The sequence below is a fragment of the Apodemus sylvaticus genome, chromosome 8 (genome assembly GCF_947179515.1).
Source record: "Apodemus sylvaticus chromosome 8, mApoSyl1.1, whole genome shotgun sequence".
NCBI lineage: Eukaryota > Metazoa > Chordata > Mammalia > Rodentia > Muridae > Apodemus > Apodemus sylvaticus.
Window position 1 is genome coordinate 80,568,005 of NC_067479.1, and position 16,365 is coordinate 80,584,369.

Sequence of the window (16,365 nt, forward strand, 5' to 3'; positions counted from 1 at the left end):
GAAAGAGCTCTCAACTGCCAAGACAACGCTCCAGGCCCTAGTCTCAGCATTTTAAACATCCAACAGTGAAACCCAAACAGGAGCCATAGTGTCACACACTGTTACTAAGTCTCTATACGTAACTTACAAGAACAGGTTTGTTTCCTGCAAACCATGTTTTTCAACCTATGCTGAGCTTGTGACCCTCATAATATATGCCCACCAGTTTGTCTTGCTAAGTTCCTGAACACCTGTGATGACTCCGCATGATGTGTTATTGCATTTATCTACTCCACAGGCAGCCTTGAAACCCAAGTCGCCCACTCTCCTGTCCAGGTGCTAAAGGCACTAACAATTATCTCTGAAAGTTGTTTTCTAGCAACTGGGGAGCTACTATCTGAAATCTCCACTTTGGAGTCGCAACTGGCTGGCCAGTTCTAGAGAAAGCTTACTTTAATCATCCAGTCGTGAAATTGGTGTTTATTTCCCCCGCAGATCAAACATAACCGTAAATATTATGTCAATTACCTATTTTCATCTTTCTCTTTGCATGTCCTGGAGGTCTCATTGCTGCTATAATAGCGTTGCAGGCACATGATACTCTGTCCCAAGAGGCCGGCCGTGAAAAGCAAAAGCCAAACTTAAAAATGCTTTCCTAATTTATCTATCCAGTGTCTACAGGATACCTATCAGTCTACAGACACAAGGTCAGCACAGCTGTACTGGCCCATGCTTTTTTGTTTTCTTGATATCTCATGGGATACATGCCTCCGTTTATGTGCGTGTTGTTTCTCAGTTGATTTCTAACGCGGTTGTTAATTTTGCCGTCAGCTGGAAGCAGAAATGGAATAAACGATCTCGTTTAACCTTACTAAAACCTTTTTCTTTTCTGAGAGGGGTTGCTCACGCCTTTAATCCTTGCACTCAGACAGGCAGGAGGATATCTGTGAGCTCGAGGCCAGCCTGGTCTACATAGTGAGTTCCCAGATATAGTGAGACCCTGTCTTAAACCAAAAACAATAATAAAAAGAAAACAAACAAACACAAAAGTTTAAGAAGAAAGAAGAAAACCCGGCCTGGAGAGGCGACAGGATGACTTCCTCCGGCCCGCCCCGGCGAGCTTTGGTGCCCCGCCTCCCCGCCCAGCCGGTTTACCGCCTCACTCCTCGCCCTCCCCCTCCCAACCCTTTGCCTTCCAAACAATTTAAAGGTCGCACAGAACCAACCTATCGCAAGCCTCGTCCGAGGGGAAGGGGCGGGAACTTCCGGAAGTGTTGGCACAAGTCCCTCCAATCAGCGGCTGGCAGCGGGAAGTTTCAGTTCGACGAGGGCTCGGTCCGGGTGTTCCTTCAGCGGATCTGTGGAGTTTTCTGGGTTGCGGCATTGTTGTGGATCCAGAAACTGCTTCAGGTAAGTGGGATCAAGAGTTCAAGGTCCTCCGTGGCTGCATACCAGCTCGAGAATGGCCTGGAGTACTTGAGCCTCTGTCTTGAAAAAATTTAAAAATGGCCTAGACGAGATGGCGCAACAGTTAGGAGCACTTGTTTTTTCAGAGTTAGCTTCTCAGCACCCCACGTTAGGCAGCTCACAAACTCCTTGTAGCTCCAGCGTCAAGAGGTCCGACACCCTCTTCTGGACGCCAGTGTCCATCTACCCACACACAGATAAACATACACATAGGCAACAAAAAAGCCTTTGGGGACAAAATGGCATGAAAAATGTAACAGATTATCCTAAAGCTTTGACGACGTATTAGAGATGAAACTCTACCCTACCTGTATGCTAATAACCTCTCACAAGAGCCCAGAAGGGGCGGTGGGTTCTGCTTTTCCTGAAGGTGCTGTCATTTCCTTTTAACCTCCTGTAAGTATTAAACTGAGAATCTTAAGATGAGAGTGCAGGCAGGGGAGCTGCCGTGAGGGGTCCACTTGACCATCACCATGACACAAGTCACCAGAGAGGAAGATCCAGCTGTGAGGCATTTTCTCAATTAGTGATCAGTGGGGGGAGGGCCCAGCGCATTGTGGGTGGGAGTCGTCCTTGGCTGGCGGTCCTCGGTTCTGTAAGAAGCCAGTAAGAAGCACCTCCTCGGTGGCTTCTGCTTCAGCTCCTTCCTCCAGCACTTGCTTGAGAAGTGCTGACTTCTTTGATGATGAACAGCAGTGTGGAAGTGTGAGCTGAATAAACCCTTTCCTCCCCAACTTGCTTTTTGGTTATGGCGTTTTGTTGCAGCAGTTGACACCCTGTCTAAGACAACCGTAGTGACAAGTTTTTCTTAAACTCTTTCTCTAGTAGTTGCATTTGACTTGGTTTCTTTCTTCACTCTTTTGGTGGGGAGAGGATTGGAACAAGGTTTCACCTAGCTCCTCCCAGCCCCCTTTAGAGCTGAGACTGTGAACAGGCCCTGCTGTTTTGGTTTTATTTCAGGCTACCTTTAAGCCAGGTGCTAGAGTCAGTCACTGGAGTGTTTTCTTCACAGTAGGTTGGTGCCAGAATGAAGGGAATAGGTGGGTTTCAGACCATATTTACTATGCAGCCTAATCTGGCTTTGCATTCCATCCTGGCTGCCTCCCTGTCTATTGCTGTGTGTGTGTGTGTGTTAGCTGTTTGGTTGTGTGGGGGGTGTGTACATGCTGGTGTGTATGTGTAGGCCAGAGGCCAACAGCAGGCATCTCCCTTATTTTCTTGAGACATAGTTTCTCCCTAAAGCTGGAGCTCCTTGGGTGAATTAGGCTTTGCTGGCGGAAGAACCCCAGGGATGCCTGTCTCTGCCCTGGCCAGCACTGGCATTACTGTGGTGCAGGGCCTGGCCCTTACATGAGAGTTAGAGATGATCTCAGGTCTTCTCCATGGTGCAGCAGGTACTTACGGACTGAGCCATCTCCCTAAACCATTGCTGCTTTTAGAGTTGAGAAGAAATGCTGAGGTTCTTTTATTTACCACCAGGGGATTTGTTCTGTAATGTAGCCGTGTTTCTCTGTTCCCACTTACCTGCTGCCTCTTGTCTATATTCTAGACTATAATTTATCTCTACTTCATTTTAATCTGTTGAACAGCTTCCTACTCGTGAACCCCAGACAGGCCATCTCATCTGTGATGAGTTCTCTACTTTAATATTTACTATATTTATTCCATTGTGAGTTTTAATAGTTTCATTTCAAGGGAGTGCTGAATGGTATAGGAGATAGACTAAAGTCCTGATTGTTTTTATTGGTTTACTTATTTTGCTCTTTGAGAGAATGTCCTACTCTTTAGCCCAGGCTGTCCTCAAGTTCACACGTCTTGCTCCACCACAGCCTGATCTGAGATTTTATTTTTTTTTTAAATAATAAAATGAAAATCCATTTACATTGGTGTCTGGTTTTCCTCTTCGGCAGGATGCCGGTGTCACGTTTTGCCACTCGTCTTCGGAAAGATTCGAGCATTGAAATGATCAGAACCTGCTTGGCTCACAGAAAGTCACTGTCTCAGAAGGAAAACAGACACAGGGTGTATGAGCGAAACAGACACTTCGGTTTGAAGGATGTCAATGTTCCACTGGAAGGGAGAGACCTCGGTAATATACATGAGACATCGCAAGACCTTGCTCCAGAAAAGGCCAGCTCCAGAACAAGTAAGGAAGGGTCTTTTCTAAGCGTCAGAACTTTTGAGAGTAAAGGGGTCTGGAGATGGCTCAGCAGCAGAGTGTGCACTGTTCGTGCAGAGGACCTGGGGTCAGTTCCTAGCACCGTGGTTCACCACAGTCTGTAACTCAGGTTTCAGGGCTCTTGCATGGGTGTGGTGCCTGCACATCCATCCCCCCCAGGCACCCCCCACACACATCGGATAAATAGTAAAAGAAAAGTGTGTGTGTGTGGGGGGGCGGGTAAAGAACTGCATCGATCAAAGGTAATTGTTCTAAATACAAAAGCTTTCTCACCAGTCCCTAGAGAAAAAAGATCATTCTTAAAATTTGCCCAAAGTAGTCTGGGGTCACAAGGAAAGAAAGAACTGAAGGGACAAAAAAGAATAGTCTTAGAAAAAAAGATCAAAACAATGAGAATATTGTCCTCGTTGGCCAGAGGTGTTAGAGGGGTGGAGCTGAGGAATGGCTTCCCTCTATCCCCTCTAGACTCCCCCCTCGGAGTCCCTGGAATCCGAGTTTGTTATCTTTATTTAGCAAGTGTTAATTTGCTGAAAATTCTCCCCTTTTGAGAAAAGGTATCTATAAATAACTCAGGTTGGCTTGGAACTCACTATTTAGTACAGGCTGGTCTTGAACAGTAAGTAATCCTCCTGCCTCAGCTTTAGCATGCTGGGATTGCAGGCAAGTGCCAAAACTCTTAGATAATGCTTTTGGGGGAAGAAAGGAGTCTCAGGCTGTATTTCAAGCTCTCTTGAAAGTCACTGTGTAACCTCAGGTGACCTCAGACTGAGACCCCTCTCCCTCCCCTTTACCTTTTCCCTCTCCTTCTCCCCTTTCCCCTTTTTCTCCCCCTCCCCCCCTTTTTTTTAACACTCCTTGGAGGGGTGGTGTATGGGAGCACAGGTTCTCCTGTGAGCATGTGGAGGTCAGAGGACAACTCTGGAGTTTCCCTCCTTCCACCATTATGTTGGCTCTAGGGATTGGACTCGTTGGGATTGCTTAGTGAGCACTTTAATCACTGAGCTCTCTTCCCGGCCCCTAGAAGTCTTGTTTTATAGTTTTTTAGAATCAATGTGGCTTGTACACCCAGGGCATTTGAACTTGGTTCTTGTGACAGGTAGTAACGGGGCTGAAAGATTATAGTCTATATATACCATCAAGGCCAGCTTTCTTCCAGATTTATCGTTCTAGTGATTCTGAAGAAACGTGAGGGACAAGAACTGGACAAAACAGCTGTACGTTTTCGTGTCTTCTGACCTGATGTGAATAGTGTAGTAGTCTGTTTGGAGAGGGAAAGTCACAGCCTATCTAGAGAGTTGGCAGGAAAAAGGTCTAATAATCAGAGTTCTGAAAGAATGACTATTTTGGTTTTTTTGTTTTGTTTTGGTTTGGTTTGGTTTTTTTTTTTTGTCTGAGCACAACTAAAACATTAAGTGAATATTATAGAAGACAACAATAGTTTTAGGGGAGGGTATTTTAAAAATTAACAGCTCAATTTTAGACATGTTAATTTTTACTTTTTTTTTTTCTTGAAAAATACATTTTCAATTAAAATAGAATTACCTCCCTTCCACCCCTCCCTTTCTCCTTTTCCAGTTCTCAGGTACCATCCCTCCAGACCCTCCTAGCCCCCCTCTAAAATTGATAAGTCCCTTTTTTTTTTTTTTTTTTTTTTTTTTTTTTTTTTTGGTTTTTTGGATTTGGTTTTTTCGAGACAGGGTTTCTCTGTATAGCCCTGGCTGTCCTGGAACTCACTCTGTAGACCAGGCTGGCCTTGAACTCAGAAATCCACCTGCCTCTGCCTCCCAGAGTGCTGGGATTACAGGTGTGCACCACCACCGCCCTGTGGATAAGTCCCTTTTTTAAAAATCATGTACATATGCATGTATGTGTTTGTATGGACAAATATCTAAATACAGCCTGCTGCTGGGCACTGAAGTTCTGAGGCACATACGGAGAGATGATAAAGGACTGGAGGGGCTGGGCATGGTGGTTCGTGCCTTTAATCCCTCCAGTACGCAGGAGGCAGAAGCATGTCAAAGCCAGTCAGAGCTGTATAGTGAGATGCTGGCTCAGAAAAGCTGGGGTGTGGAGGAAGGATCATCCAGGACAGTCTCTTACTTCAAAGATGGGGCTTGACTCTAATGAAACCCTCAGATGTAATTTCTACCCTATTAAAAAACATGGAGGTAAGGAATAAGTGAAAAACTTAAGTAAACACAAGAGCTCATTGAGGGCCTAAGAACCTAATTAATGCAAGAGCCAACAGAAAAACTTATAAAACTTATGCTTGGGGTGGGGTATTACCCTCATAAAGAGACTGAAGTCTGAAGAAAGGACCAGAGTATAAGGTTTCTTAGTCCAAAGATCTGTAAGCTTTTGAGGGTCTACGGCCCAGCTCTGTTACCAAGAGACTCATTCGGGCCCAGGAGGTAGAGCTGTAGGGTTGCTCAGATCCTCACTGCCCCAGTGAGGAAGGATCTCACCTTGGGCTTTGTGTGTGAGCGACATCCCTCCCCAAGACTGGCTTTTTATTGTTTTGTCTGCAGGGTCTTAGGGATTAGACTTAGGGCCTCAGTCATGCTAGGCAGCTAAGCAAGTGCCTTACCGTTGAACTGTACTCCCAACTCCCAAAAGAACCTTCTGGATTTGGAGATCAGGTCTCAGTAGATAGCTCTGTCTGGCCTGGCATTGCTAATGTCAGGCTAGCCAAGAAAACCTGCATTCTTCTTGCTTCAGCCTCACAAGTGATGGATGGTAGCCATATGTCAAAAGACACCCAAAGAAGTTTTTCAAGCTAGTTGCATATAGGAAAAGGCAAACCAATGGCTCTGCCTGAAGTTCTGTGAGTGATTTAGCGTAATCAGTATATCAATATTTCTAAAAAGTTGAGCAAATGAAGTCATACATAATTTCAGTATGACTAGAGAGTTGAAGATTAAAAGCATTTATTTGCAGATGAAGGTAGACATAGTGTGCTGTTAGAAAGCTGATGTCATATTTGTCTAAAATGTTTTGTGGACTGTTGTTTGACTCCTGCCTCTCCTTAGAGTCAGAGAAAATAGTTCTGAGTGAGCAACGGAAGCAGCTCCTTCAGAAATACAAAGAAGAAAAGCAGCTTCAGAAACTGAAGGAGCAGCGAGAGAAAGGCAAGCGCGGGGTGTTCAAAGTGGGTCTGTACAGGCCCGCCGCGCCCGGCTTCCTCGGCGCGGACCTGAGGGCTGTGAAGGCCGAGCCAGAAAAGGTCCGTTTATGATTTTAACTTGTAATAGACAAGCAATTCTTTTAACTCTGGAGCTAAAAAGTTGATACTTAACTTAGCAAGTATCTGTGTAGCATAAACTTTTAAGGATAAAATTTAAATTTTATACTGAGACATGGAATAAATTTTGCCAGTGTTTTATGTTTCTTTGGTTGGTTGTTTAATCGACTTTCTTTTGGCTGTTTAAAGGCTTTTCCATATACTGGGCGGATTACAAGATCGAAGGCCAAAGAACATATGGAGCAGACTAAGGTATCATTTTGCGTAGATAATTGCTACTAAGGAAGACTGCTTTTCGCTCTCACAGTGTATGGTTCCATTTCAAGCCTGAGGGGGGTGGGGAGGCAACCATAGTGATGGATTTATTGGACTGGAAGGTGTGAAGACTAGTGAGGGCGGCTGAGAGCAGTTGAGGCCGGGTGCCAGGGAGGCTCCCTCCCAGCAGTCTTTGCATGAACCCTCCCTCTGCGGCCTATCCCAGCCGGGTCTGTGCTGCTGCCGTGCTTCCTGAGCTAAGGGCAGGAAGTGCCGATCAGAGGGGAGCGCACGGAGCAGGGAGGACAAGCAGTTCTGGCTTCTCCAACCCAGCAATGCAGAAGGCCTAGCAGAAAACGCAGTGTGCTGCTGGGGAAGGCAGAGGCTTCCATGCAGTGAGGAACCTAGGTTTTGCCGGGTTGGAGTCAGCGCCATGTTCTTGTGACTTCTTTAGCCGCGCGCCACCCCCCCACCCGCCCACATACAGTACTGACCAAATACCGAGGCTTTACTGATCTTAGTGTGGTCTGAGAAGTAAGATTGTGGCATGTATAGTATGCCGGGTGGAGATAGATTACAGTAAGCATAGGCATTGAGTAGCATTTTAATAGGAGCAGTCAAGGAAACCTTACTGAGATGCCTGTATGTGGGGTGTCGTCTTAAAGGAAGTGAATGAACCCCAGGGAAGGAACTTTTTCCCTAGGAGAAATGGAAACTTGAGGGATTTTTGCTATTGATTTTTTTTCCTCTAGCAGTGTTGAGAATCACAGAGGCCGGGGAACTCTGCTTGTTCGCCTGGTCCATCCCGTGGAGCACATACATAACCAGACCATGCTGCCCACGCCACTGACTGCACAGCTGCTCCCCATGCGCTGAGGCAGGGTGAGAGCTTAAGGCCGGGAGTTTGAGGCCAGCCTCACAACACACTGAGGCCTGATTCCCAGGCAGGAAAGCCACAGTTAATGTTTTTATTAGTATTTTTAGAATTCTTTAATGAGCATATAAGGAAAACAAAAATTACATTTTTTTGTTTTTGAGGCAGAGTCTCACTTTGGTGCTCTGACAGGGCTGGAATTTAGAGAGAAATCTGCCTGCCTGTTTTCCTGGGTGCTGGGATTGAAAGCATGTGACATCATCATGCCGTTTTGGCTTTGTTTTTGGGTCACATGTAGCCCAAATTCTGCTGAAACTCCCTGCTGATTGAAACTGGTCTTGAATTGATGAATTTACAAGTTAAAAGTATCCTTTGATTTATTATGCAGTTAAATGACAAAGTTTCTAATCTCTTCACAGACTAGTGATAGCAAGAAGGTTCCTCAAGCAACCCAATTTGGCCAAAGACAAGTTTCTGAAAAAAAACCATTAGACAGAGATAAAAAAGGTAGGACTATTAGCAACGATGATGGAGTTGGTGCTGCCCCAGGAGAGACTCGTGAGTGACAGAGGCATCTGATTAGATGTTTCTTTCCCAGTTGTGCAGCCCATGGCTTCCACGGCAGGGAAAGCAACTGGATCAGCAGCTTCTCAGAGGGCCAAGCAGATGGGCCACACAGTGTCATCTACCACAAGAAAGCCAGTCACAAGAGCCACTAATGGTAAGAAGAGATTATTATCTGCATGCACATATACAGTAATACAGTTTCTAAAGAACAAGAAAGACAAAAGGATTGTGGCCCTGAAATACAGTGTGTTAATGATATAAAAAGTATCAGAAATATATGCTGCAGTGTGACATTGTTAATGGACTCATGGGTGAAGTGTGGGTGTGGGTGTGGGTGTGTAGACCATAGGCCCTCAGTGAGCATCTTCCTTTATTATGCCTCGCCTTGCTTTTGGAAGTGTATTCTCTCAGCCTAGAGCTTGGGAGTGCAGCTAGCCAGTGCAGTCTTTGCTTCCCTTAGCACTGGCTGCAGATGAGCACTGCAGCTTACGGCGTTTACAGGAGTTCTGGACCCAGACTCGGGTCCTGTGTGTACACAACGCACTGGGCCAGCAGAACTATTGCACCAGGCTTTTTTTTTCTTTGAGATTTAGTTTTACTTTATGGGTTTTACCTATGTGTGTGTCTGTGTACCACATGTGACTGGTGCCTACGGTAGCCAGAAGAAGGCATCTGGTCTTCTGGAACTGGAGTTAGAGATGGTTGTAGACCTCCATGTGGGTGCTGGGACTTAGTCCCTGCTCTTAACTAACACGAGCCATCACTCCAGCTCTGAGACCTGTTTCTTTGAGACAAGGGCTCACCCTGTAGCTGAGGCTAGCCCCGCACTCTTGATCCCGTTGCCTCAGTCTTCCTAGGAGGTGCTGGAGTTCGAGGCATGTGCATCTGGTTTGTTTGTTTTTTTTTTTTCTTTTGGTTTTTTGAGACACGGTTTCTCTGTATAGCCCTGGCTGTCCTGGAACTCACTCTGTAGACCAGGCTGGCCTCGAACTCAGAAATCCGCCTGCCTCTGCCTCCCAAGTGCTGGGATTAAAGGCGTGCGCCACCACTGCCCGGCACATCTGTTTGCTGAGGTGGTTGGTTGGTTTAGTGTTGGCAGTAAGGTGTGGTTTTTGTATAGTAAATATGTTTGGCAGTCAGAGAAAGAGAAAGGAAATACTTTTTATTTTGAAAAGATGGTTTGTATTTAACAGGAAATTTCATTTGTTTTTGTCCCTTTCTAGTGTGACTTGTGATCATAAAAGTTGAAGACATACATCCCTATTTTTGTCTTCTTTCATATTTTGCCAGGGTTATCTTGTACTTTAATGTGTAGCATTGACTGTCTGTTATAAAGTGGCTATGCTACTTTATTTTCTGTTTTAGAGAACGCATCAGAAAGAATGGGACCAAGTAGAGGGAGACCTGCCATAAAATCGGATGGCAAGCTGGACAAGGTAGAGTACAGGCCCTGCCATTGCCTGGGCCTCATGTTTCAATGGTGCACTTGGAAGGCCAAGTGAGGCATGCAGACCGCTTCAAAGAGCTAACCACGGACGTGCGAAACCATGGCACTAAGCAGGTGTCCCAGGAGTTCCTGGCGGGTGCTTGGGCGACTTACTCTTAGTTATAAATAGAGAAAGTACAATCTGATTAGCAAAGAAAATGGAGACTCGTGAATAGCACAGGAGAGAGACAGACAGTTTTGCAAGAACCAGTTGGTAGGGTGAGATGCTTGGATTTTGGATTCAGCTATACCAGGGTATTGTCTGTGCTTCCAATTGGTTGCGTGACTTGGGGCACGCTGTGTAATTTGAGATGATTTTTCCATCTCTAACATGGAATTTCCTAGATGTTAAGAAGTCAGTGAGCCAGGGTTTCTGACAACATCTAAGAATGAGATCCTCAAAAAACAGGACCTGACCTGCAACATGGCTGAGCGGGTGCAGATGCTTGCTGCTAAGCCTGGTGACCGTAACTTCATCCCCAGAGCCCACGTGGGAGGAAGAGACAACCACTTTCTGCAGATTGGCTTTTGACTTCTACACATAAAAATTTTTAAAAAAGCAACTATTTTGAGTTAATTGGCTTATGCTATAACTTTACCCTTTTACGGAAAACAAACCAAAGCTCATGCTGAATTGTAAGAAACCTGTCTAGAGACTTACTGAAGAGCAAATGCAAATCCTCCAGGAGAGGAATGCAGAGCGGGTCTTTCTAAGCCACTGGGTCTTAAAGGAAGAGTTGCTAAGATTTAAGAGTTGTTTCATGGGGCCAGGGAGATGGCTCAGTGGGTGAAGGTGCTTGCCGTCAAACCTGATGGCCCAAGTTTGAATCCCAGGTCCCACGAGGTAGAAGAGGAGAGCCAACACTTGGAGGTTGTGTTCTAACCTCCACCCATGGCATGGTGTGCACTCCCCCAAACACACACACACACCAGTAAAATAAATGTGTTTTTAAAAAATCATTACTCCTCTAAATGTTGTTATTAGCTTTTACTTCCACTAACACATTGGCCTTTCGATTCTTATCCAGGGTGAAATACCTTGGTTTGAGTTCAGGTCTCTTTAATAATTAAAAAGTCAAAACCCTTTTTAAATGTCTAACTATTGAGTAGCAACTTAAGTAACCTTGGAAGAATATGCTTTGTATCCTATTGGTTGATGTCATTGTGTCATACTGAGAACTATTCTTCTTGTGATAAGATATTATTTACAACCTAAGGCTATTTTTAAGTTATTTATTTACTTTTCATTATTTTATGTGTATGGGCATTTTGCTTGCTTATATGGCTTTGTACCACCTGTGTGCCCGTTATCTGGGGAGCCAGAAGAGGAAGTCAGGTCCCAGGGATGGAAGCTTCAGATGGTTGTGAGTCTCCAAGTGTGTGCTAGGAATCTCTAGGTCCCAGAAAAGGCAGCCAGTGTTCTTTCACAGAGCCATTGCTTCAGCTCCCACAGTCCATGGTCATTTTTCTACAAAGTGTTTGGTCCTCTAGAAATGAGTTGGTTTCTCATTCTCAAAGCCTTGTGATAATCCATGTAATTTTGATAAAAAATGTTATTTTGTTAGTTAGATTTTTCCATTTTAGTTTTTAATTTTTTTTGTTATATCTTCAAGGTATAATTATATCTTGGTATAATAAGAGAACTGTCTCTGAATTATAGCATTGGTTTACTATAGCCAACTTTTGATTTCAAATGTACATTTTTTTAAAAGATGGAGCTGGAGTTGGAGGCAGTGGTGAGCTGCCTGGCAAGGGCTGGGACTCCTCCTCTGCTTCTCTGGAGACCAGCAGTTCCTCTCAAGTGCTGAGCCAGGTCCCAAGCCCTCCAGTATACATTTTTAGGTGTTTTATTTTTTTGTCTCCAATTATGTATGTGGATGCTGTCATGGGGACTTTTCCTCTCCCTGTGGTGAGCTGCTTAAGGGGGACAGGGCTTGTTCCAGTTCAAGTCCTAGTCCACCGTAGCTATGGAGTCTTGAGGGAGCTGGTCACATGGCAACAGCAGTGTACGCCTGAGCCCAGCTCACTGTATCCTTTCATTAAGGTGGCCAGACTGGACCACTTTTGGTGTGGCTGGAAGTTGGATCCTGGGCATCCCAGTGGGCACAGCCATCACATTGTCTGTCTTACTGTTCTGTAGCTGCTCTTGTTTTTGTCCCTTGTTAATGGATGGATGATTCCTGGGAGAGAATCCAACTCTGTTCTGCTTGCTGCTACCTAGGTCATTTCTTCCAAAGTCGAGCGTGAAGAAAAGCGTTTGGATTTGCAGATCAGCATGACAAATCAGCTGGATACGGGTAGAGTCCTGCAAGAAGCGGAAAGCTTACCTGAGACAGTCCCTGCAAAAGGGAAAGAGAGGAAGTCCTTTGCCCCCCAGCACTGTGTCTTTCAGCCCCCGTGTGGTCTGAAGACCTACAAAGTGGCTCCCCTGAGTCCTCGAAGTGCCAACGCTTTCTTGACACCCAATTGTGATTGGAACCGGTTAAGACCAGAACTGTAAGATATAATTTTTTTTACACACACACAAATGCCAATATACAAATACTCTAAATAATAAACACCTTCCTAAAAGGGTTAACAAATGTCTTTCTTACATTTCTGGGGTTTTTTTGCACTGTGTTTACCTAGTAAAGTATGCTAACTATAAACCACAAAAATAAAAAAAAAATGTTGACAAAAGTTCTTCAGAAGCCTACAGTAATAGCTTTGATGGTTTTGAGTTTTCTGTGATTTATCGTCATCATAAGTGTGTAGGGCACAGGGTTTTTCTGAGTAGCCCTGATCATCGTGGAATTGCTCTGTAGACCGGATGCCATGACTGGTGGTTTTTGCTTTCATAGGTGACTTAATTATAACCTGTAAATAATATTTACCTAACTTATTTACCTTTGTAAAGCTTTATTTTATGTGCATGGGTGTTTTGCATTCATGTGTATAAGAGCACCACATGTGTGCAGTGCCTGTGAAGGGTGTTGCTCCCCTGAACTAGAGGTCCAGGTCATTGGGAGCTGCCTGTGGGTTCTGGGAAATGAACTCAGATTTCTCTGCAAGGGCTGGAAGCACTTGAGCCCCTTAGTTGTTTTGTTGGCTTTGGGTTTTTCCCTTTTTTTTTTTTTGTTTGTTTGTTTGTTTGTTTGTTTGTGGGGCTGAGATACCAACTCACTTTGTGGCCTGAGCAGTCTTAGGGAGTTATTTTATGATTTTTGGTTTCTGTTGAGGCCAGAGGCATCAAGTCTCCCTAGAGCTAGAGTCAGAGGTAGTTGTGAGCTATCTGATATGGGCGCTGAGAACTGAACTTGGGTGCTTTGCAAGAGCAATAGGTCCTCTTAACCCGTGAGCCATATGTTTCTGCTTTTCTGCTTGCCTTCTTGCCTTTCCTCTCAAAAAACCTGCCTCCAGTCACAGAGGAAGGTCACCTCCAGTCACAGAGAATCTGTGAGGTGGCAAGAGGAAGGTCACTTGGAATCCTCGGAGGAAAAGGCAAAGCTGTCTTGTAAGACAAGACATAATTAGAATCCACTCTGCAGCACCTACAACTGTTGATATTTTTTAAAAAAGTCTTTTAAGAGTTTCAACATCTTTAAATCCTACTGTAACTAGTTTAATAGAGATGCCTAGTCTCATTATTATTTAAATTTTTCCTGCCAAGAATAAGTATTTTTTTAAATGGTTGATATTTGTCTATTTTATTTGTATGAGAACACTTGTAGGTGTCTTCAGACACACCAGAAGAGGGCATCGGATCCCATTACAGATGGCTGTGAGCCACCATGTGATTTCTGGGAATTGAACTCAGGACCTGTGGAAGAACAGTCAGTGCCCTTGGGTTCTGAGCCATCCGTCCAGCTCCAGCAGAAAAAGCATTTTTAAAGCTAGGAAGGCAGGCCGGCTCGTACATGCTGTCATCCTGGCATAGGAAAAGCTCAAGCTGAAGTGTGAGAGTTTGAGGCCAGTCTCAGTTTCATAGCAGGATATCAATGGCAAAAACAACCCACAACCCTAAAAGGTGCCTTTTTATCCCAGCATCCATGATATTGGACATCTGTAGCCAACACCCTAATCCCATGCTGGGGTTAAGGGCATGTATCACCATGCCTGGATAGAAGCTTATTAAATAAAAGCAACTCTCTGTGTTATATAATGATGCTTACTCTCAAAAAGCAAACATTTCTGTTGTATCCTTTTATTTTTAAAGCAATACTTTCAAATCCTTTAAATATATGTGAACTTCATTTTTTTGTGAAGTTTTTATTTATTTATTTATTTATTTGCTGTTATTTTTAGCACTACAACTCAAGACAAAGCAAATGAAATCTTGGGACAGCCAGAATTGGACTCACTACCATGTGGTAGTAAAGGTTCGTTACTTTAACCACGCTGTCCCTTCTCTGGCTTATGATTTTGGAGAATTTTGTGTCGAGTAGTTCATGTGCTGTGTCCAGAGCTTGGGGAACATGGAGGAGCGGGGAGGCAGCTCAGCCTCTAAGCTCTGGAGCCTGAGGACAGAGCTGGGCGGGGCCGGAGCTGGAGGCTAGCCCTGGGAGGAGAGGACACTGCAGGTGACTGTCCAGGCCCTGGGAAGAGACCGCTCAGAAATAAAGTAGAGTGTGCTTGAGGGCTCAGGATTGTAGACGACCTCTGACCTCCATACGCATGAACACAGAAATATTAACAACCCAAACAGGAGATGTGAATGAAGTGACTGAGGCAGAAACAAAGTTTTAAAGTTCAACATGATAAAACTGTAGGATTTAAGAAATCTGTGAGGAATGTCACTTTAGGAATTGTTCTTTAATGAACGTTTTTGTTCGTGTCATAGAACATGGCTTAAATCAGAAGGATGCTTCTACTTCAAATTCAGGTCACCTTTCAGTGACAGGAGACACGGCATTTACAGTGAGTGAAGGTCCAACGTCCCAGCCCCCACATGACGTGCCGTACTTCAGGTTTGTATGTTGTTACTGTAAGAGTTTGCATTCATGTCCAGACATTTAGTCCCAGATTAAAGTGTTTGTTTTGTGTATAGATGTTGAGTATGGTAAATGGGAAGGAACTGGCTTTGGGTGGTTTTACCGCTTTGCAGGTGGGATGTAATTAATAGTCCAAGGGCGGCATAGGTGTAAGGGAAGTGCCCTTCCCAGCCCTGTAGTCTGACCCTTCCTCGCAGGGGTTAATTATTTTTTGTGTGAATATTTTATGGGATAAATACTGCATCTCATGACAAATACATCTAAGTCTTGTACAATCTAATGTTTTGTTCTCATTCAGTGTTAAGTGTTGCTGATGGTTTTAGTTTAACACCTGAAGAACTTTCTCGTGCGTGGGTCCATAACCCAGCCTGTCCTGCAGGCTTGGCTTCCTTGGGAGGACTGAGTTGGTGGGTTTGGTTTAGCTGTTCACACTTGATGCCAAAGCTGGAAAGAGAAAAGCTGGCGGTGTCCCTCCTGGCATCCACGAAGCCCCGAATAAACTGGCCAGGCCTGTAATCTCAGCACTCGGGAGGTAGAGGCCGAAGGGTCAGGAATTTAAGGTCATCCTTGGCTACAGAACACAGTCAAGACCAACCAGGGAAATGAGAGCTTGCCTTTCTTTTCATTTTCTTTCTTTTTATTTTTAAATCCTTTGAGAATTCCATACAATGTACTTTCACCAAATTCACCCCGGCACCCTCTAATGCTGCCCTGGTCTGCACCTATCTCCAAACCTCCAGCAAGTCTTTTTTTTTTAATAACCCATGGATGTCTCTTGGTGAGTGGAGGCTGTCCTTCTTGGAGCGCGCTTGACCTGCCAGGAGCCATATCTTTAAAGAAAACTGACTCTTTCCCTCTCTGGAAACTATCAGCTGCCAGGGTGAGACCAGATCTGTCTTTAAGAATACAAAACAAATATTGCTTTCCAATCAGATTCCCTCAAGCAGTGTCTGAAGGTGGTTATTTTCCCAGGATAATACTTGCAGTATTTAGAACTTTGTCAGTCAGCTAGAGAACATGCCATCTTACTGTGGTACTTTTGTTGTTGGTTGGTTGGCTTGTAACGCGTATGGGTGTCATGCTTACACATATGCTAGTGCACTGCATGTGCCTGGTACTGCAGAGGCCACCAGAGGATTTTAGATCCCCTGGAAATAGAGTTAGCAAACTGCTGTGAGCTCCGAGTGTGTGCTGGAGTGCTCCTAACTGAGGAGTCATCTTCTACTCTTTTAATTATTCTTTTCTTAGTATTCTGTCTTAGTAACTACTTGAATCACTTCTACAGTGAAGGTTTTCAATTAAATGTAAGGGCATCTAGAGGTATACGCTGGTCTGCGGTGCCGCTGA

The 16,365-nt window shown here is 44.6% G+C and overlaps 1 protein-coding gene across 1 annotated transcript in view; it reads left to right on the top strand.

Annotated features, from left to right (window-relative positions):
* The first annotated feature begins 1,279 nt into the window (after nucleotides 1–1,279).
* The window catches only part of Dlgap5 (DLG associated protein 5), a 29,870-nt gene continuing 14,784 nt past the window's right edge, over nucleotides 1,280–16,365 (top strand). The window contains exons 1-10 of the mRNA XM_052191673.1: nucleotides 1,280–1,389; nucleotides 3,357–3,592; nucleotides 6,655–6,848; nucleotides 7,056–7,118; nucleotides 8,415–8,502; nucleotides 8,594–8,716; nucleotides 9,928–9,998; nucleotides 12,270–12,544; nucleotides 14,333–14,406; nucleotides 14,868–14,994. Of these exons, the coding sequence (XP_052047633.1) occupies nucleotides 3,358–3,592; nucleotides 6,655–6,848; nucleotides 7,056–7,118; nucleotides 8,415–8,502; nucleotides 8,594–8,716; nucleotides 9,928–9,998; nucleotides 12,270–12,544; nucleotides 14,333–14,406; nucleotides 14,868–14,994 (1,250 nt within the window). The 5' untranslated portion in view covers nucleotides 1,280–1,389; nucleotide 3,357. The remainder of the gene's footprint in view (nucleotides 1,390–3,356; nucleotides 3,593–6,654; nucleotides 6,849–7,055; nucleotides 7,119–8,414; nucleotides 8,503–8,593; nucleotides 8,717–9,927; nucleotides 9,999–12,269; nucleotides 12,545–14,332; nucleotides 14,407–14,867; nucleotides 14,995–16,365) is intronic.